General features: G+C 40.7%; 1 protein-coding gene across 1 annotated transcript in view; it reads right to left on the bottom strand.

Moving 5' to 3' along the window:
- lsamp (limbic system associated membrane protein) overlaps positions 1–22,054 on the bottom strand; it is a 186,264-nt gene extending 164,210 nt beyond the window's left edge. The window contains exon 1 of the mRNA XM_070829039.1: positions 21,900–22,054. Coding sequence (XP_070685140.1) covers positions 21,900–22,054 — 155 coding nt within the window. The remainder of the gene's footprint in view (positions 1–21,899) is intronic.
- Positions 22,055–22,370: the final 316 nt, after the last annotated feature.

Here is a 22,370-nt window from a genome sequence, read left to right as displayed (position 1 = left end):
TCTACAGTCATACTCGTTAGCCACTGCTAGTTTTATAGAGCAGTATAATAATGGTAATTTAACAGAAACACACACACACACACATGGTCACATACATTATAACACACCCATAAGCTAGCCATCCAATATGCAGCCAATCAATCTTATCTGTTCTGCACATGTGTGCACACACTTAACAATGCCTGTGGGCATGCAGTTGATTAGCAGTAACCTAGTTCAATAATATCCACCACATGTAGGTCACTATAATCTAGGACCCGGTTGGTGGTGTGTGTGCATGTGTGTGTATGTGTGTGTCTGTATTAGTGTAATGAGTACAATAGGGCTGCAGTGAACCTGCTAGAGGTTCTGCCAGGCCTTCCGGGGGGCTCAGCTAGAGGTCAAATGTCATCTGCATTGACACATTGAAGACCTTTACCTTCAGCATATATACTCGGTATACATACATTCAGATCAGTATGATTAAATAACACTGCATGTAATATTAAAATACACGAAAGTATCCATGTTATTAAAATACACATTGACGTGCTGGTTGCTGATTGCATAAATCAAAGTCTCAATCTCAGCCCTACCCAAACGGCAGTAACACACAATACTGTGGTATCTTGTGTCAATTAATGCATCGGTTTTATATTCAGTTCTTTCGAATGAATGAAGCTTCCTCACAACAGGTGTGCTGAATACTCCACAAGATTCAGTAGTCGGTTCTGACAAGCTCACACGGCAGACTTACAATTCTCACTGAGCAAACTTCAGCATGGCCAAGTGGGGTTTTGCCAGATGGCCAGTACACGATGTTTACGGATCAAAAAACACCATTAGTTTATTTGAAGCTGCGGGCCAGCTGGATGTTGATTTCTGTTGGCAGCAACATGTTAAAAAAGAACGGGAGAAATTTGATGTTGGGTATAGGGGAATTGGGTTTGAGTCATGGCTAAATAATGAATAAGCCCCGGCAGGCCTTGGTTGGCCCTGTAGTTCAAACTAGCTACTACGGCATGTGGCACAATGGGCGGCTCAATTGTAGAGTTGGTTTTCCCTCAATCAGAAGATCGGGGGTTCGATCCCCAGCTCCTATGGGTCAACATGTCGAAGTGTCCTTGGGCAAGACACTGAACCCCAACCCCATGGCTTCAGTGTGTGAATGAGTATGAAAGAATAATCTCCTCCAAATTAGATTCCCAAATACAGACCATTTACCATTACCATTTACTCAATGCAGTACACGACAATTTCACAAAGTTAACCTTAGTTGTCTTTTTTTGTGGGGGGGCACAATAGTCACGAGGAATCCTCTGTGGTTGTAGGATAGATTGTCCACTCAATTTATTTCTGCAGTGTCCTGAGCTGCCTCAGTTCCTCAGTTCACTGAGGCAGCGGCACTCAATTAAGAAGTCATATCAAGGGAATTGATAAAAAACTTTGATGAATTGGTGAACTTCCCACTCCCCTTATGGTGGTAAGCGCTGTTGCACAGCACAGCAAAAGATGAAAGAATCATTTGTACCCGAACCAAGGCATGCTTCGAAATATGAGCTAGTATAATGAGATTGTCTAAAAATTATCTCCCAGGGCAGGATAAAAATGAAGAACTGCACCCCTATTGTGATCAATTGACAAAGAGAATTTCTTACCCAAAACAGCTTTTTATTGTAACGTGCAATCTTTTTTTTTTTTTTCAATGAAATACAAATTTAATCAAAGGGAAGGGTAAAAGCAATGTATAGGCCAAAGGTAACACCCAGGGCTTGTACTCTCTTTAGTCTCACAGAGACACTCCACAGAATGATGTTTTCAGTGTACACTCAGTGACAACTCTTATCACATCTCCACATAATACTTGCAGTGTGTGATACAATAGCATTAATTCATAAATTTACATAAACATAAACAAGTATTTCTGATGCTAATGACAGGAATTGCACCTCCAAGTGTTGCCATGTATTAAAGGAGGCACAGCATCCATGTTGTTTGCGCGCTAAAAGGCTGATTCCGAAAATGAAACCCAGGAACTTGTTGTTGTGCTAATGACTAAGCCACTTCCTTCTCCATTCTCCAATGGGAACACATGAGAACAGAAATATATGCCCCAAACCACTCACAATCATAGCTCGCAGTACAGAAATAGCCAACCTTTCTCTATTATGTAATAATAATAATGACAAAATCAATAAGCAGACTCTGAGGCAGACACAGGAACAGATATGTGAATGGACAAACACAATGACATCTTATCTCAGCTGTGAAAGCAACAGAAAAGCTGTGTGTACAAGGCATCTTACCAGATCTCAAGTGATGATATTACCTTCACCTCCTTGAATTGACTTGGAGGGGTGTTTGCAGAAACCTTTTTGTTATTAGCTAAGAGACAGTTGTCATTGAAGGTAAGGTACCTCTTCATTTGGTGTCAATGATAACATCTCCTATCTGATTGCAGCCCTTTCACATCAATTGTTACTTAGCTAGAACAAAATGTGGAACACACATCAATATCTATTTAGATTGACAATGCTCCAGCCTTAATGCCTCTATGATCTGTATGTTGTAAATCTGGGGGGGGTTCCACTTTTCAGCACACACACACACACACACACACACCCCTACACAAATGCACTTACATGTGCACACACATGCTTAAAAGACCTGCACATACAATCAGTATTGTATGATGCACACATATACTGTATACATCCAGTAATGTGTGTGTATGTGGATGTAGGAAACATGCATTTTGCTTAACAAATCTCTCCAATCAATAAGGATCACGGTCCAAAAATATGCGCAAAATACAGTACGTATGATGTGGTGTGTGGACAGAGATTAATCAGATTAGCGAGACTGCCATAGAGGCCAGTGCATCTGCCACTAAGCTTGGCCTGCAGGCAAACACTGATCCTATAGTAGAAAATGCATAAGTAGGTTTTGTCTGCAACCTGCCAGCTCTATAATCAAAGTGGAGAAGAGGAATCTTCCAATTGAGTGTGTTCTCTTATTGAGTTCTTTTCAAAGGACCAAAATAAGATATTACGCAAGAGGAGCTTGAACGATAGCTTTGTTTTATGTAAGATAGATTCAACAGTCTTGTTGACAATAAACTAATCAGGAAACACGACGATGGTTTTATTATTTATATAAAATATATATTATTTATATGGCAAAGCTAGCACTGAGGCGTCGTAAGCACTGTTGGAAACGTGGCAAAGAACTGGATGCAGTAGCTCTGCCAAACCGTAAAACAAACCGTAAAACATCATTGCATGTCAGATAGACGTAATGATGGATGTCACGTGCACTACATTTTAGTGGTACACATATGATCAAAGCTTTTCTATGTGAATCCATTTCGTGAAAAATGCAGGCAAAATGAGGAGGAGTGTGTACGTGTGAATATCCTGGCAGCAAACAAGCTTAAGAGGAGGACAAACATTAGGCTTCCAGCTGTGTTTGCTGCATGCTGTATATGTTGGGTAATTGTTGGCTGAAGCCCAGAGGATCCCCTCCTCAACAATATGACTGAGCTGAGTGTATACTGTGTTGAGCAGAGGGGTCTTAATTGGCGAGCTCCCATGCTGCACAGCAGTGGGGCGTTGGAGGCTGACACTCCTGCATGTCTCAGAAGTGGCTTTGCCTAATGATTGATTATAATTATGGCCTTCTCTGAAAATCCTGGATTTCCTGGGTGGGCGAGCTATCGTGCCTGGTGGAGGCTTAGATGAGGGACTAAAGCACAGTAATATGCTACGGGCGCAAACATAATCACACACACAAACACATATAGGAAAACAACAATAAATACAATAAATGATTTGCGCCTGCACACACACACACACACACACACACACACACACACTTCTTCTCCCTGACCTATCCTTGACTAGAGAATATGGGAGTTTGACAAAACCAGTCAATTAAGGAGAAGCACTGGCTTCCTCTGGAGGAGGCTGAGAGGAGAAAATTGGAGAGGAGTAGAGAGACAAGAGGAGAAGAGGTAACAAAATGTAATGCAGGGAGGATGATGGTGGGGGTGAAAGGCAAGCACCAGCAGTGCACTTGCAAAAAGCTGTGCAAAAGCATTACAGAAAAGCTACTACAGAGAAAAAATATACATTTTCAAGTGTGTCATCCACCCTGGTTAATCATAAGGAATTGAATTAGCCTCAAAATAATTGTTATAGAAAGAAAGGAAAGGTAAAATAAGCTCTAAAGGGAATATTATCTGCCAAATATTTGTGAGTGAAAAAGCAGACGAAGAGGGAAAGGAGAGGGAAGGAAAGAGACAAGAGAGAGAGAGAGAGACACTGGAGGTGAAGTCTGAGAGAACATTACACAAAAGTGTGAACAAGAGCACAAATGGCAGCTTCCACGTGGAAAATGCATAGCCGGGAGCACACTGACATTTCCACCCACTCAGTGATCAATCTCTTTCTTCTCTACCTCTCTTTCCCTCCCTACATCTCTCTGCACTTTGCTTCTCATCACTCTCTCTTTGCCAAATCATATGAGACTGATTTCCTTTCAAGTACCAGCTTGTATGTCATAGACAAAGCTGGCATCGGGTCTCTTTGTTTTCGGTAATGAGATGGAACAAAGGTTGAGTGCATTGATTATGTTTTCAAAAAAAGCCTTGCATTCAGTGGTTGAGGGGTTCTTGGTTTCTCCCTCAGCAACCAAACCATGACATCTGGCAGATTTTGGCATTTTGGCACTAATTTGGCTGTTACGCTGCATTAAATAAGCCTCTTCTCACTTGCTACTTCTTCCCTGTAGCTAATGGGATTTTCTCCTGTCTTACTGTTTGTGACAGTGACACACAAGCTTCAGTCCTCAATGTTTCATCCCTGTAACACACATGAATATTACCAGAACGCACTTGTTATTAGTTAAAAAAAAAAAAGGACATCAATCCACAAACATGAACTAACTCACATAAACATCAGCTTGAGAAACGCAGTAAACCCAGTTGTGTGCACACCTCTTTATTCGGCGGTAGCTCAGAAGCAGCAGGCTTGCACTCAGAAACATGTCCCTCAGGTTCTGCCTCTTTTGTCTCTACTGTGATAGTCTGTCTTGTCTCTTGTATCCTGTGATCTATCCCTCTGTTTCTCCTCACAGCATACAAACACAACATTTATCACTCCCTCACTGCACTCCATATGCTGGGATTAACAAGCTCTGAATCAGAGATAAGTCAGGCGGGATGGAGCTGTAGATCTTGCACCGTGTCAAACTGCTTTTCAACACATGGAATCAATAAACTTCCCTAAGATAGAAGAGTTTGCTGAAAAGATTTTTTTTTTTTTTCCGTCTGCCTGGATGAGAACATTCAAGTTGTTGGGCTGTGGTATGCTATCATACTAAATGATGAAACTCTCTGCTGTAATATTTTTAGCCTTACTGTCAATAAAGCATTGTGGAGACACAGCATGAAGCACTCAACTTATTTCAGGGTACACCTCTTAAATAATAAAAACCAACAGAGAGTTATGACATTTTGAAGGAAGGAATCACTGGGGTTCACGTATCCTTTGGTTCATATTCAAATGATTTCCATTCAGCTTTACATCACTGATCCCTCCATTTAATTTCCTAGCAGTGGTGACAGTTTTGAATTAAACAGTGTTGCCGCAGTGACTGAAATATTCTTGGAAAAAGTGAAAAATAGGTTGTATACTAAATTTAGTGGTTGCAAATGAGACATTTCTGTCTGAATGTATTGCTCATGCCGACCAGATGCTTGCGGGACAAGGCCAAAGAATTTGTTTTCTACCAAAGTCTTCCTCCGTTTTGATTTGTACGCCTGTTTGCAGAATAGTGGTGACTTGTAGCGCTAAAACAGCTCTGGATAAGTGTGCAGCCAAGGTAACTACACTCGGTGTTACCCCTGCAATAGTCACTGACCCATAACAGACGTAGGGCAGGATGAGACAGGCTGCATTAATGTTCACCTAAATACACAGACAAAATATTAGAATAGATGTAAAAATATAGAAATAAAATCCTTGGCGTTAACACTCAATACACATCCCACCTTCTACTGCATGAGCCTTTTCAGGTTCTCACGTGCGCAATAAAATGATTCATGGGTAAATTAGTAATAAATAATGAAAATGCATCATTTGTCTTTGCCTTTGTTTCTAACTTGCTGCTGAGGTAGATTTCTTCATAAACCATCATATGATAAATGGTGGCAAAATCTTATTTCAGGAAGTATAAGGAGGTCCAGTCCATCAAAGATGACACTAATGACAACATCCCACAGCTCATGATAATGAGAAAAGTTCATTACTATTTATTAATGACAACTTTTCGATCCTGCCTGGATCTATTCAATATGTTTAAAATATGGAAACCACACCATATTTATACATTAACCCCTGCAATGAGCTGGGAATAATAATCTTCATCATCAAACAGTTCACTCATTCATAAAATAGAATAAAATATACGTTAGGAAAGACAACAATAAAAAAGAGACAAACCTCCATCGAATAATAGTCCTAGGTGCTTTTTAAAATACTCAGCCCTGGGGAAAGATTTTGAAAAAGTTATATGCAAGCATTGGCATATAAGAATGGCATATTCTTGGCATATTCTTATATGGCATATAATGGAGTTCTGACCCATTGCTCAAAAAGGATTTTAAGGACTTACCCAAAGTAGTGTACAAACATCCTCCTAATTTGAGACAAATGCTGGTATAATCTGACCTCACCCTTGTAAAGAATACTATGTTTCTTGATCCTTCAGCTGGGAATTATCGGTGGGGTTCATGCATTCAGTGTAATAAAATACTTATACTCATCCGACAACAGGTAAAAACAACGAGAGTAAGGAGTACTATATGTTGTTCTACAAGAAATGTTATTTACCTTATCAAATGTCCATGTGGTTTAGCGTAAAAACCTCAAAGAGCACTAAAATCCAGGATTGCAGAACACAGGAGTAACATATGGACCCAGGACCAGCGTAACCCGGTGGCAGTGCATTTCAGGGAGGCAAATCACCCAGTGGCCTCTGTCAGATACATTGGCATGAAGCATGTTAGAACTCCGAGAAGAGGAGGTGATTTAAACACCCTTCTACTCCTTCTACTACTTCTAACTGGTTTTTATATTTTCACACCTCGAGGTCTAAATCAGGTTTGCGAGCTCAAACATTTTCTTACAAATTAAAAATTTAAAAAATGGTGGCAGTGACATAAGGTTGGTAGGTTTTCCACTTGTCTATGAGGGATGTAGTTGGTATGTCTATATTTTGAAGATGTAGTCTTGATGTTTTGAAGCATCACTTCTTATTCTTATTGTTGTCTTTCTTCACAAATTGTATTTTATTTCATGAATGAATGGGTTGTTACTGATGTTGCTGTATTATTCTGGGTGTTTACGAGGATTACCCATACCTGTGATTGTGTTGCAATTATCATCACATTGCCAGTATCTTCTGCCAAACACAGTGTTGGGAACACTGGGAAGTGCAAGAGTTTTGACTTGCCAGAAAGGCAGCAGCAGCCTTTTTTGGGGGGTTTTGATCAGTGGCTTGGTATAAGGAAGAAAAATTCCACCAGAGGTAGCTTATGATAAATGCATGACAGAGAGCTGTAAGAACTCAAATAAGTGCTGTGTTGCATCTTCAACTTTTATTCAGTCAAAGTCTTTGTAATACCATTGTGTGGCATGATTCCGTAAAGCCTCACTCTACTAATGGTTTCCTCATTTTGAGTCTTTTCAGAATGTGTTTAAGGAATGAAACAGATATGGTGCAACAGGCCATCTACTACTGTAACTCTGGGACAGAGAGCAAAGACAGACTGCCTGGGGAGAACACTTTGCTCAGAAAGACAGAAAGAATATTTTTAAAAACGCAGCTGGTGCATTTGAGTCCATAGCTTGGCACTCCGAAACACTGCTGGAGAGAGGCAGCACAGTCTGTGTCCACAAACACACACTTCAGTGAGAAAAGTTCAAACTGTGACAGAAAGGTAAAGCTAAGTTATATGAAGAAACAATTTGAGGAAAAGGGAAGTTCATGGACCATAAAGAGAAGCGGAGTTACTGAAAGTACTGACCAATGCCATCGGAGAAATGTTCAAGTAAAGACGTCCAATTATCCGAAAGTAATTCTCTGAGGAGCCAAAAGTTTCACACTGCCTTTCAAAAAGTCTGTGGCAGATTTAAGGGTTTAAAAGTAGCTCAGTTTGGGACAACTGAGACATTAAAAACAAGAACAGCTGTGGAGACAAGACAAATTATGAACCAAGTAAGAATGAGGGTGGGAAGTGCGTCAAGCAGTGGGATACTGCAGGGCCATTCTAAAAGTGCTGAGCATCAGACAACACTGCTAAGGACGCTATTGTACACAGATGACTCATAGTTGCAGGCAATAAAATATTACGAAAAAACCTCAAGAGAAAATTCACTAAGACGGCACTGCATGAGTGCTCTGCATATTTTCACATGTTCTGGGACTTGGCTGCACGAGCTAAGACTGAACATTTCTTGTCTTATTTGATTTAAAAAGAGTCTCATTTATCAGTGAGCACAAAATGCATGCCTACACTTAAAGGCTAATCCAGCAAGGCTAGCACCCCCGTGCCCTAAAACTCAATTTGCATTGGGGGTTTATCAGGATGAAAAACTCCTTTACTTGCCTGAGTGCGGCCATTCTGCAATGCAGACAACATCGAAACCATGTAGCTGATGCTCTGAATGGCCACACCTTCAAATAAATGCAAAAAGAAATGGGGGGAAAAAAAATAGGTTTGCATGCTGTACTATTTTATTATGCAAGTGTATGACAGGCACAGTTCCACACGTTCCACTCACTGTATACAGTCAGTGAATAGCATGCCTTTCCTGTGTTGTCACTTTGGCAGAAGTCTTTAGTGAGTGTGAGCCTCAGCCTGAATCTGAATAAAAATAGAGGGGATTTACGTCTAAGCCTTGGACAAGCCCTGCTACATAGTCAATCTTCACAGAAAAAGGTATTATAGAGTGACAGAGAGAGTTTCTTTGGTGTCTTTGGAGCTTGACACACACAAGTTATCAAAGAGTAAATTGTATTGAGAGCTATCTCTTTAAGATAATAAGATTTACCTGTTCATATATTTCATGCAGACAATATAGAGGATATTAATCTATAGGAAATGATTCTGCTTCTTGACCTCTAAACATGCCAGTTTGTTTGGACAGGGGATTAAGTAAATACAGTTTGAAAGCCAAATCATGTGGAACCATCAGGTGTTGTCTGCAGCTGTCTGTCTGGTGGTTCTTCAGAGAGATGTAAGAGGCATATTAAGGCTCAATGAAGTCTCCAAAAAAAAGCAGCACGCAACATTTTAGAGCATATCAAAGTGTCAGTGTGCTCAGTCAGGCAAAGGGTTGCAAAATCAGCCTTGCACTGAAAAGAAAAAATGACCAAATGTAATGTGATGATGCAGGATGAAAACTAAAATCAATGCTCTAAAAGTGAGTCAGACAGAGTTCACTGAGGGAATGCAGAAGCATCTCACACCTCCAGACAAGCACATGCACACACATCAGAGGAAGCCAGTTCTCCAGGCTCGCAGATTTCTTTTTGAAAATATCAGTTTAATGTGTAATGTCAATATTGATTAGTATAAGTCGAAAAAAAAATCTTGAATGGAGCGGCATGTTTGCACAATGCATCCTCTTTGATAATACAATATTGTAGAAAAGATGATTGTGCGCCGCAGTGGAGTCAATAGAGTGTGCCCGCCAACCCTTTTTGGTGTATTCTGCCATGGCTGATTGGATAACCATAGAGGTTTCTAATCCTTTTAACCCTGGCACAGTAGGCTTCTCACATAGGCATTAGTGAGGAACACACAACCATGAGAAAATGGACACATGCCTATACATACTGTAGGTGTTTTTATAGACAGTATTATGATATGAAATGAAGCTTAAACACAAAAACACTATTTTCTCCATACTTCCCTCCAAACATGCCAAATATATATCACATGACTCACAACACCATCCATGTCTATGTAGGATTTATTTTTGACAGCCTCTGTTGTAAGTATATAAAAATTGAAAAAAAAAAAAAAAATGCCCTCAAGAAATAAGACAGACATTATTTTTGCACAATGGTTTATAAGATTCTGAACCAAGCAACGGTTAAACATTCTGAGCAGTTTCCATCTTTTGTTTCCTTTCTGTTTGAAGACACAAAACAAGGCTGTTGCTGCCACCTCTCCAAGGGACTGTGTATTTGTACTTGGCCACCTGTTCCTAGTCTTTGGGTACAATGTTTTCTTCAGGCATACCACATTGCGTTATGCCTTCCAGCATTATGAGACAAAGCAATAAGATGCAAATGTCTGCAAACTCCTGCATTTTAAGTGCTGTAGTAATTAAGCAAATTGGAAAACTTAACACAACTTTAATGAACTTTTCGGGCATCTGAATGCTTTTTTTATGCAAAAAAAAAAAAAAAAACAGAGCAAGGGACAAAATGTAGATTTGAAAGCTATGCAGAAATTATTTTAGGCCAAGTAATATTGAAATTTATAGATAACAATGTTATGAATAGGGTATAATTGAGCAGTAAAAATCTTAGTCATTTTAAACAATACTAAAATGTTTTTTTTTTTAAATGCTTGGTAACAACCATTTAGCAATGAATACTATTCATAAACCAGTTTATTAGGTGCTACTGGAAAAAACTGGGGTATCTTGATCAACAGTATAACTGAGATTATCCTCCCAAAATGCCACTTACACAAGGGTCATCTGTCAATACATGTAGGTGTTTGTGATGTCAGTTTACACTGATTAATACAATAATCTCTTCATATCAGTAATATCCTTCATACAAACACTAATAATCTGAGTAGTGCATTAGTCCAGACCAACTCACAGATTCCCCTCCTCCCTGTCAGGGTATGTTAATATGGTGTTTAATGACCTAATTATCCTCTTGTGCCTTTTCACATTTATTTAAGATGACGAAAGTAGAAACTATTGAGTTGGATGGACACAACAAAGCAGCGACTTTACACTGGATTCTATTTAAGCACATAATGTATCGCATGCTGCGGAACTCTAGCTGTAGCATGAAAACACATAGGTCACAGACCGCCGCTAGATTCTTAAGATTTCATTTGCTTCCTCCTCTCCTCCTCTTTTCCTAATATGCTGTTTGACAGACACTGGCAAATGCCACTTCTCCTTAGGTCAGGGGTGTCCAAACTTTTTTCACTGAGGGCCACATACAGAAAAACATACAAAGGGCTGGGCCACTCACTGGAAGTGAGCTATACTGCTAACTTTAATTCACTAGAGGTGAATCAATCAAATGTAGGTAAATTCCTTTCCATTAGTGGGCTTTCATTTATTAGTTGTGGTACAAGCTGGTCTTTGCCTTGTAGGCTCTTGTTCAGAGTGTTCAGGTGATCAGTGAGATCCACTAAAAATGTCAACCAGAGAGGGTCACTGAGCTCATGAAGAGGTCCTTCTCTCTTCAAAACTGGGCCGCATTTGGCCCGTGGGCCGTAGTTTGGACACCCCTGCCTTAGGTGATAAGACAGCCTTTTATAAACAGCATTTTAAATGTGAGTGCACCACAGTGTTTTTGCATTAATTAGCCAATCCCATTAATTCTCCTGGGTCAGGTCAAGCTCTCTAGAGGCCCGTAGGTGGCAGCTGTCAACTGACAAGCCTGGCCTCCATGTAAAATATATTTATATAAAAATATATACATTATTCCCTGTGTTTTTTACTAAGTTTTGTCATTTCCTCAAAACATTGTACATTACCATTCAAAAGTTTGGACACACCTTCTTAACTACATATGGAAATATGTAGTAAACAAAAAATGTTAAACAAACCAGACTATGTTTTACTTTATATTATTTACCTATTGCTTTGATGACACACTCATGGTATTCTCTCAATCAGCTTTGTGAAATTGTCACTTGGAATAGTTTTCAATTACCATGTGTGCCTTGTCAAGAGTTTGAGAATTTGTGTTCTATAGTTGTATACAGTGAATAGCCCTAATTCACTGCTGTGCTAATCCTTGTTATGGCAAGAACCGAGGATACAATTACACACATCTTAATTTCATTTTCATACTTGAGGTTTTTTCACAAACCACAAGCCGAGCTGCTGCAGAGGCTCATAATGATGAACTGACCACTGCTTTCTCTGATGTTTGCGAGCTGCTGAGGCTGATGCTCCCTATACCTGTTCTGCAGACAAATCTTTTGGAGGGAGAAAATAAATTGCACCTCGTGTAATTTTGCAGTCCAAAAAAGCCTCGTAAACGCTGTTGTTCCTGACAAATGGGATAAAAGCGAGAATGAGAAGCATTACCCTAGTAATGGTACTTATTCATTCTGGTTTGTGAAAGCAAATAACTGGTATGATAACCTCCATGTTATCATGTGGAAATAAGTGATCTCTGTTCCAAGGGGAGTGGCTACCTCAGTAATGTTTACCACCACCACACCTTACAGGCCTTGCTGAGGGTCAGTGGTACATTTAAAAAAAAAAAAGGCAGTAGGAGTTTTATGAATGGGGGGGCTAGCAACAATCAATACCTGAACTACTCGCTGGGGTACCTGATTTAATTGGAGGTAATCACTTGCCATGCAGGGATACCAGCGAGATTCCAGTAATTGAAAACAATTTGGCTCCATTGGGTAGAGGATTAAATTGAATTGAATGGGAATAATCAATGGCAAATGAGACATGCAATGTTGCTTTCTTTTTCTCTTTGCCTCCTCTTTAATTCAAAAGCTGAACAGTGAAATCTAATAACACCATACTGTGTAAATTAAGAAACCAAAAAAAAATAACTATTGCAGTTCAACTTTTTCACAACTGACACATTTATGCTTAACAAATCCGAGGGGAATGTAGAGCAAGTAGACCACGGAGTCATCCCTGTTCCCCCAAATGCTGGCGGCTTGAGAGAAAACTTAATTAATCTCTTGTACCTTTAACATTGTGGCCTTTTCATATCCTTCTCTTTTGAAATGGAAACTCAGTGGGATAATACAGATCAAAACATGTTACTGTGGCCACTTATAGCGTGTCTTTGAAAAAAAAAGAAGAAAAAAAATCAGCAGTGCTGCACCAGTAGCTAAATGCTAACTAATCACACTGACACGGACACTACTTTCATTATAAGTATGACAACACGTGTAGCTTTACAGAGTGGTGGACAGTGGCCTGAATTGGATGATGCACTTTTGAAACAGGTGTTAAAATGTGTTCCTGCATATCAAGATTAATCTTAACAAGCCCAAGAACAACTCATCTTATCCTCTAAAAACATCAACGTCATCTCTCCTTTTAAAACAAAATGTACATAAAAATCACAATTAATCATGTTTTCAAGACTTTGCTACGCTTCTCTTTTAGTCATAGTAAATGCAAAGTTAATTATACAGATAAGTTTAAAATATATTCGACACATTGTTTGCAACTGTTGTTGAATTACAATATTCAAAGACCATTTAATTAGAATGGCTTTACATGCTGTATTATACCATTTGAATACATCTTACTCTGGATATGTTTCTTATGTTCATGGGAAGAGGCACATAAGAGGGACATATAATGGTGAAGCTATGAAAAGGATCCTTTATATGGTCATTCAGTATAGCGTGCCCTTACATGGTCTCTCCAGTATATGTATGCACTACATCCATCAGAGATAAAGGGTTACTGCCAATACACCAGCCATACTGTGCCAAGACGATAGGAGAGACAGGCATTTGCACTGTAGGTTCGTTGTTAATTACTGTAAAACTAATGCATATCAATTAACACAATTATACACTCCATTAAACAAAACAATGAGACGTAAGTTATAAGTCAACAACTGCATTTTCAGCAAAAATAGATAAATAAATAGGTGCACCTTCATGCACCACACGTACAAGTGTGTCATGTCCTCTTGTGGCCTTTGAGGTGCACAACCCTTAATTTAGGACGAGAACTATAAGGCTCAATCCATTTAGAAATAGTAATTCAGTGGTGCCACAAATTTTTTAAAAGCCTGCATCGCATCATTACTGCTTTGAAAGCAAAGCAGGCACTGTCATGTGTTTGATGTCGACCATTCAAGCACCGTAATCGCCGTATACAAACAACTGCGGAATCCAGTTGCAGGTTTGCCCTAATCATTTGATAATGTGTATGAATGAATGTACAGTTTAAAAAGCCATTATATTTCAGTGATTCCACCTTCACCACTTTGAAGCCACATCTATAATCAGAGTGTGATAGCATCTTGTACACTGTGTGTCAGAGGGTCAGTAAGCAGATCTTGGAAGAGACGGGAGGTAAACAATGACAAACAACGAGTGCGCTCAGCAGGGCTATAGTTACTGCGTTCCTCTAATCTTCTTTAAAACCGTGTGGATTTACAGCTCCGGGGGCGGGACTCATCACAGATCAAACCCACATGTTTCAGCTTTAATTTGAATTCATCCTGGCTGACAGACTGATTAAAAATTATTTAACATGCTTCCATACTTAACGGCTAAACTGAACTTTACCTGGGTTTATTCACTCATTTCTCCCATCATGTGTCAGGGGTGACTTAAGAAATGTAAAAAAAAAATTTATTTTCATCCACATTCCTGCTGTGTTCTTCGAAATTTTACATAACAGCTAAATCGTAGTAAAGTGTTTGGTTAATGACATTTGAGATGAACACTACTAGTGAGTAGTTTGTGCCTTTTAAGTACGCAATAGCACGCAAGTAATTACATAACACTTCTGAAAGACAGCAGATCAATTACGATGACAAAACCTGGGTTAACAGCAGATATAATTATACGGTGCAGTGGAAAAGACATATACAAGGTGTTGCTATATACCACCCAACAGTACATCAGGGTACGGACAGTCATTACCTGAGCATACCCTTTGAATCTGTATCATTTCTTACACTACATCTACTGCAGCTCTGCAACACTGACAATTTGAGGTTTTCTGAGAGCAATAAGACTACTCTACCACTCCACTTCTACTGTCATAGCCTATAGGTAGCCAGAGGCTGTGAAAAATTGCTGAGTAGTTTAAATATGCACTTAGAGACAGTCTGGTCTGCCCAACAAAAGCCTAGGTAAAGAGGGAAATGGAGTGGAATTGCTTTTAGGGAGAAGCACTGCTTTAATATGCAGCTGTATGAAAAAACATTTCAGGACTGGATTCCCTGGTTGACTTATTCACAAAAAAAAAACATGTTGAAAACACATAATGAAGAACTCAGAGTGTCCTGGTATGTTTTCTGAGGATGAACCACCAAACATCAAACTGCAGGCTGAAAGCATATTGGGAGCCCTTGAAAGAGGTCCGTACGCCCCTCTGAACTCCATTGGACTGTGAGTTTCAGATGAAAACGTCAGAACTCTGTTTGTCCGCCATGTCAAAAGACTTCACTCTGTCTCTGCAGGCCATTATTCAGATCCCACTGACCAAGATGAAAGCTTTTGGAACTTGTGATGACTCAGAGTTGTTCCAAAAGACTTCAGAAAACTTTGCAGAATTGGCAAAAAAGCAACCAAAACCCATGTCCCCGTGCCCTGAAGCTTCCCCCCTCACCTCTGCTCTGTCCCAAGGCAAAATGGGGACAAGGCGATAATGACCCAACTGGCAGCCACTCAGGTCTCCCACTGTAGCATCATGAGTGAAAATGAAATTGATTTGAAAATCCTACGTCGGCCCAGGCTGGAACAGAGGGGATTATTGTGCTGATTGTACTAATACTGTGTCCCTGCCCTCCCCCCTCCTTCCCACTCTAATTCTACCCATACTCTTCTTTCTTCCCTTTGTTTGTGTCTCTCTTTCCTAGTGAGCGCTCTTCGGCCATCATTCTTCCCTTTTACAATTTTTTTTCCCCCCTTTATCGTCCTCATAAAGAAGCGCCTCTGTATCGTCCTGTTTCTTTGCTCTGACTTCATGTTCAGTCTGTGAATCAGGTTAAGACAGCACAGCTGGACAGGACAATTCAATCCTGGCAGAGAGAAAAAAAAAAAAAGAGAAGGGAGAGAATGATGAAGAGATAGAAGGACTGAGAGATGCCAAGGGAGGCTCTAAACTGTAAAAAATGGAGCACTCTGATCTGATGAGCTGTAGAGAGAAATATAGAGCCTTCCCTGAGGGGCTGGACATCCCAAATTATGCTGCTCTGTTGCCCTCTGCCCGGAAATCCAGAAATTGATCTGTTTTCGCTCTGTTTTCCTTCCTCCACTTGGAATACCGCCTGGACTAGATTGCCCACAGTCTCACCTTACCAAAGCTTTGTGCCATTTGTGAAAATGAATATTTGCACCGTGACTTCTTCATAATGTGACAGCAAGAAATACTGATTACCGGTAACTTCTATGGAATGATTGTTAAAATAAGCACCCTATACTTACATGTATGTGAGATATGTCTTCATATAGACTCAACTGTGTTTTTAGTTTTTGATTCCAGTGACATCTACACAGTAACACTGAGGTTACTTTTGGTTCCTTCTGGTTCCTGTGGATCCTGGTCCTGGTTCTGCTGATGTGGTTCCCTGGTTCCTATGGATCCTGGTCCTGGTCCTGGTCCTGCTGATGTGGTTCTCCATCAGCCAATGGATGTGCGTCTGTCCAAGGCTACAGCCTGTCCGTCCTTGGGAGCTGGATCTCTCCTTCACTGTGGTGCTCCCGGAGGTTTCTCTTTTCCCACTGGGTTTTTTGAGTTTTTCCTTCCCGACGAAGGAGGGTCATAAAGGGCAGGTGATGCCTCGGACTGATCCACCGGACTGATCCATTGGCCTCATCGACTGCTGGACTCTTTAGATTGTTTGTTCGCTTACACTTGTTTATTTCAGTGAACTTTGTAAAGCACTGTGAGACACTCTGTTGTGATATTGGGGTATACAAATAAATTGAATTGAATTGAATTGAATTAACATGTTGCCACCACCTGCACCAATTTTTCTACCACAAAATTCTCACCAAGATGCAATGACCCAAGACCAAAAGTAGCTTCCAGTGACAATCCCTAGCCACATCAGGCTATGCTTTTAATATCTACTTCTAAAATAAGACATAGTGAGATGCTCGCTGTGTTTCCTGAAAAACACTGCCATTTCTGCTTTTAAAAACTCATCCTCTATCCTTTAAAAACACATTGAAGTAAGTTGCACATACTGTGGTTGAAAATGCTGTTAGCTCGCTAACATTAGCTACGTTGAGTCATTTATTAACCTGGTGCTATTTTACTTTTAGTTGAACTCTACCCACCACTGCACAATAGTTGCAAATACAGCAGAGGTGGGTAGTAACAAGTCACAAGTAACTTGCATGAGTAACAACAAGGAACAAGTACTATCCATGCACCTTTATTCAAGTATACTTTTGAGCTGGTAATCTACTTTACTTCACTACATTTGCCCTTTATACTTGTATCACAACTAGTGTGCTCTAGATGCAGGTACTGATTCCACTGGGTGAGTCTACTTCCTCAGATTTTGTTGATTTGGTCATTTTTCTTTGATTTTTGTGCTTCTACCACGCCAAAGCAGGCTATGGCATTAAGTCAGCCCTGTTGCCAGACAAATGTTGATGTGGGTGATTGTGCAAAGCCCTAATTTATATTCAATGCCAGATTACATATACATACACATGACATATATCCCGTCATCATCACAGTAACTACACATATAAATATAATTTCTAATATAAAAAAGAGATATAAATAAGAGTTTGATTGTGATAAAAGTTGAAAAATACACAGTTTTGATTTTAAAGATTCTGTAGCAAACAAAACACAACCAACAAACTTATTTTTTTACTGCAGCATCCACAGGTGTAGATGTGTGTGTAGCTTCCTGTAGATGTGGTGTTGGTACCAGGTGTACCAACACCACATCTACAGGAGAGAAAAGAGAGAAAATCAATTTCCAATATCTGGAAAGTGTTGTTTCATTGTTGAGAAAGTTCAGTTCAGTGGGAGTGTGGCTGATGAACGCAACAGCATTCAAACACGCATCAGCCTTCAGAGTTCAACAGTTGAGGTTTTAATAATACAAATGAAAATAACTGTAGTCACTATTCTCAGGCATTGTGAGTCCTATTGGAACTTGACTTACTAACATCATGTCTTATGTAGAGTCTGAGCCTCAAGCAGATTTCACATAATATCTGGCTGACTCAAATGTAAGGCAGTGTTCTGGGGTAAATTTTGATGAACATCCTCTGGGATTAAGTGTAAGTGCAGAATCATCTTCCCTGAAAGTAACAAGTCAGGCAAAGTGTATTGTCAAAGCGCAGATAATTGACCTAGAGGGGAGCAATCACAGAGGCTGTGTCATTAATGCTTTAATAAGCAATAGTCAATTATCAGTGCTTTGCCTGACATTGCAACCTTCCCCTTAAGGCCACTGTAGAGTGAGGGACTCAAAAAAAGCAATTAAAAAGTAAACTATTGTGAAACAGAAATGGCTTGAAGGAATGTGGAGACACTTTTCTTTTTCATCTCCTCAGATGCGTTCTGTGAGTGGTAGCGGAGAAGAATTTGATTTAACTTGTTGGAATCACCCTTGTAAAAAAAAAACAGGCTAAGTCACCAAGGAAGGGTGGCTCTGAAATATAGGGTATTTTTCAGTGACCTAAATCTTATAGGTCTGAAACACGACTGCTGGGACACAGGCCTGGATTTAATATGCTGGGAATTATGTTCATGCTTTCCAGGGGCAAATGTTACTTCAAGCAGATACAAATTAAAAAAAAAAAAAAAAAAAAAACCTTTAGAGCAAGAAGACAGCTTGGGGACAAATGTAAGACCCAGATAGTTGGTAATCTTTGAACTCAACACAGAGCCACTGGATCATTAAGATGGAGGGAAACTTTAGATGCAGCATGCTTACACGGTTACTTCTGAGTACAGCACGTTACACAATTCCAGCGACGGATCCAAAGACACCATATTACAAAACCTTACCACTGATATGGCGGCCGGGTTTAATCCAATCAGAAGACCTCTAATTCATTTCGCATTACAAAAGCTGGTGTGAAAACGTTTTATCTATGCCGGTCTGACATAGAGACCACCTTAAAAAGAATAATCTCTTTCAGATTAACCCCTTGATGACCTGCTTAGGCAAAAGGTTTCTAAGGTTAAGAGTTGCTAAATGTTTACATCTGTTGCTGACTTAAAGGAGAACAGGCTACCACTGACTCTCAGTCTTGTAAGACAGAGTCAAGCTAGTGAAAATCAATTTTGATTCACTGCTGTTCCCTATAGACATCAGCAGCTGGGGGTCTCTGGTAGAGGACCTGAGGTTGAGGAAGACACACACACACACACACACACATATATATATATACATAAACTATATATTCATATGTATATGAATATATTGTTCATGTTACTGTTTGGTGGAGAATGAGGCACAATGTGAACAAAGGAGTCTGTCACAACATGCTGGAAACAAAATCTGCTACTGTATTTGTGCCTGTCACAACAAAGTATTGGCCTACATTTGAATGAATTTTAAAATTTGAATGCTTGATTATTAATTCAGCCTAATATACATCTGGACCATTTACACTATGGTCTGTAATACATCTTGCCCCATTAATGGGATTTTTAAAATGCACCACCACAAGACTGAAGTAATGCATTAAATATTCTCATGACATGAATTAATCCATTGCCATTATGAAGCTTTCATAAACACCACTGACACAGGCTTTCACCATGAGACACACTAGTGCTGCAAATCTGTTTTAAGCATGAAGAGAAAAGACTTATTTTGCTTATTTATTCAGCATGACACAGTTCTGGGCCCCTGGTAAAAATAAATTTCCTTTCTCATTTCAGTATCAAGGCCTGCTGTGTGTTCCGTCACAGCAGTTGTTCAGCCACATACTGTTTCTCTACTCCAGCATCTCCCCTCTTGTGCCATGAATGTCACGACTGCAGCCACGGGCTCCACTAAAGGAGCACAGGCCTTATTACGCCCCCAGGTCACCAATACCCCCTCTGCTTACAAAAATCCAGCTTATGGAATCAGATACACTATGTAGCTCGACAAATTACTAGCCGACGGCCTCCCGCCCGTGCTCAAAGTTCTTGTATTTTAGCCCTCATGTTTATTTTTTCCCTCTCTAACCTCCACACCCCCCCACATCCAATTTGTCAGGTGAAAACTGGGTGTGAGAAATGGTTGTGTTTTTCAAAGGAGCCACGGGGGTCTGTGTTGCTGTTTATCGCTGAGTGACTGAGCTTTAAAAAAGACTGATCACCACTGCCAACAAGATGCATTTGAAGCATCAAATTAATTAAGACACTAACTGAGTGATTACCATACATCATTATTCGAAGATTGTTTATCCGAGATAATGGTAAAATAGTGGACTTAGGATGCGAGTGCTGCCTTAGAAAGGAGAATCAAATTCGGCTCTGGCTGAGCACAGAGCCTGCTTTTACCTTTAAAGGAAGCAGACTGACGAGGTGACTAAATGGCTGAATGTAGGAAAAGATGCAGTCGATTGGATTCGGAAAGTGAAACAAATCGCTGTGACCCCTGGTGAGTTCAACAGAAACTGTCAGACTAACTTGATCAGCAGATACCTGAAAGGATGATACCTGATTGCAAGAAGGAACCCATTAAAAGGATTTATTCCTAATGTGTGTGTGTGTGTGTGTGTGTGTGTGTGTGTGTGTGTGTGTGTGTGTGTGCACAACTATAAGCAGGTGGCACATGTGAAGAAAAGGGTCTCTGCCTTCTGTGTTAAAGGTCTTTCCCCTTGTATTCTATCACACTCATTAGGCAGGGCTGGGTGGGGGCACTGTAAATACAGCACGGGAGTGGGGGGAGGACAGAGAAAGAGTGGTGGGGGGAGAAAAATCAATGTGATTGAGTGTTGTGTGCAGCCTACTGTACCCCTTCTCTACAGAGCATCACATTTTTTTGTTTTTTGGGATGGTGGTGGTGGTGGTGGGGGGTGGGGGGGGCTACATGTTTACAAAACCCATCCAAAGCCAAATCCCGTTACATTTATATCCTGCCACAAACACATGGCTCGGATCACGTGGTCACTGACATCTGCCCATCCATGTCACAACAGTGCAGAGTTGACAGCTTGTATTGTCTAGGATGCCCAGAGCCCAGGTACCAGACAAAACTGGATCAGGAGCGTGCATTCATGGGGCATCAAACTGGGGAGTTTGAACTCAATTATAACGTGTGTGATGGAACTACTTCATCTTTCCACCACCGTAAATCGTAAATTCTAAAAAAAAAAAAAAAAAAAAGACTGCACAGCTCTCTGTCTCCTCGCGTCATCCTCTTATCTGTGGCTAGAATCCCGCCTTTGCCATTAATCCAACACACAAACAGCATCTCCGGACTCTGTGACGCACTTCGGCTCTTGGATTAAGTAGAAACAGGAGCGTCGGTCTCCGCTGCTTCGATGTCAAAGAAGGCTCGTACAGCTTTTTTTGCTCCAACCATTGCAAACCCCCCAGAAAGACCGAGGTCCTATCACTGCAAATCTATTCATTATTCCATACAGCACCGGGGCAGAGGAGGGGGGTGGGGGGGGGGGGTGATATCGAGCACTGGGGAAGTAATGTGTATAATAAATATCTTTTCAGGGCAGGCTGATGAGATGAGATAAAAAAGTTGGATATGAACTCTCATCCAAACACCTCCTCCCTCTCTTCTCCTCTCTCACTTCTTTGTCATCTTGTTCTAAATATATATAATCGTCAGGGATGATCAGAAACGATCTTCCTCCACAGATGAGTGCAGCCCATACAATGATCACCTTTGGCGCTGCCATATGAAGCGTGCGCTTTGCCTGCTCGCGGGGAGGATGCTGCCGTGCATCCGGGGGGGGGGAGGAGGAAAGTTGGGAGGATGACTCTTACCTTATAATCGCCGTGTCTCCCTGGCGGATGGTGATGTTGTCGGTGGCTCGCTGCATATCCACACTCCGGACGGGGAATCCTGTAGGGATAAGACACAGCAGTCTGAAAAACGAAGCCTGCAATTGCCTCCAACACGATTTGCGTCCGACTTGCATTTTAAAGCACGAGGAGCGCGCTTTCCAGGAGCTATAAATCCAAGGGTGAAAAAAAAAAAACGGGAGGGGGGGGGAAGGAAGAGTAGTTGTCCAGACTTCTCGGCAAACGCGGGATGCTTTAAGGTCCACAGCAGTCCGGGTTCTGCGGTGATACGGGTTTCCCAAAAGACTTTTAGGGCGAAAGGTGCGGTGCTGTGCGGGGTCCACGCTCTATACTCCACTGGTGCGTAATGCACTCCGCGTAAAGGGACGGTACAGCCAGCGACGGCAACGGAGAGAGGCAGTCTTCTGTTCGGAGTCTGGGAAAATCACCCCC

This window comes from Pempheris klunzingeri, chromosome 4, assembly GCF_042242105.1.
Source record: "Pempheris klunzingeri isolate RE-2024b chromosome 4, fPemKlu1.hap1, whole genome shotgun sequence".
NCBI lineage: Eukaryota > Metazoa > Chordata > Actinopteri > Acropomatiformes > Pempheridae > Pempheris > Pempheris klunzingeri.
This window is presented reverse-complemented; position numbering and strand designations above follow the sequence as displayed.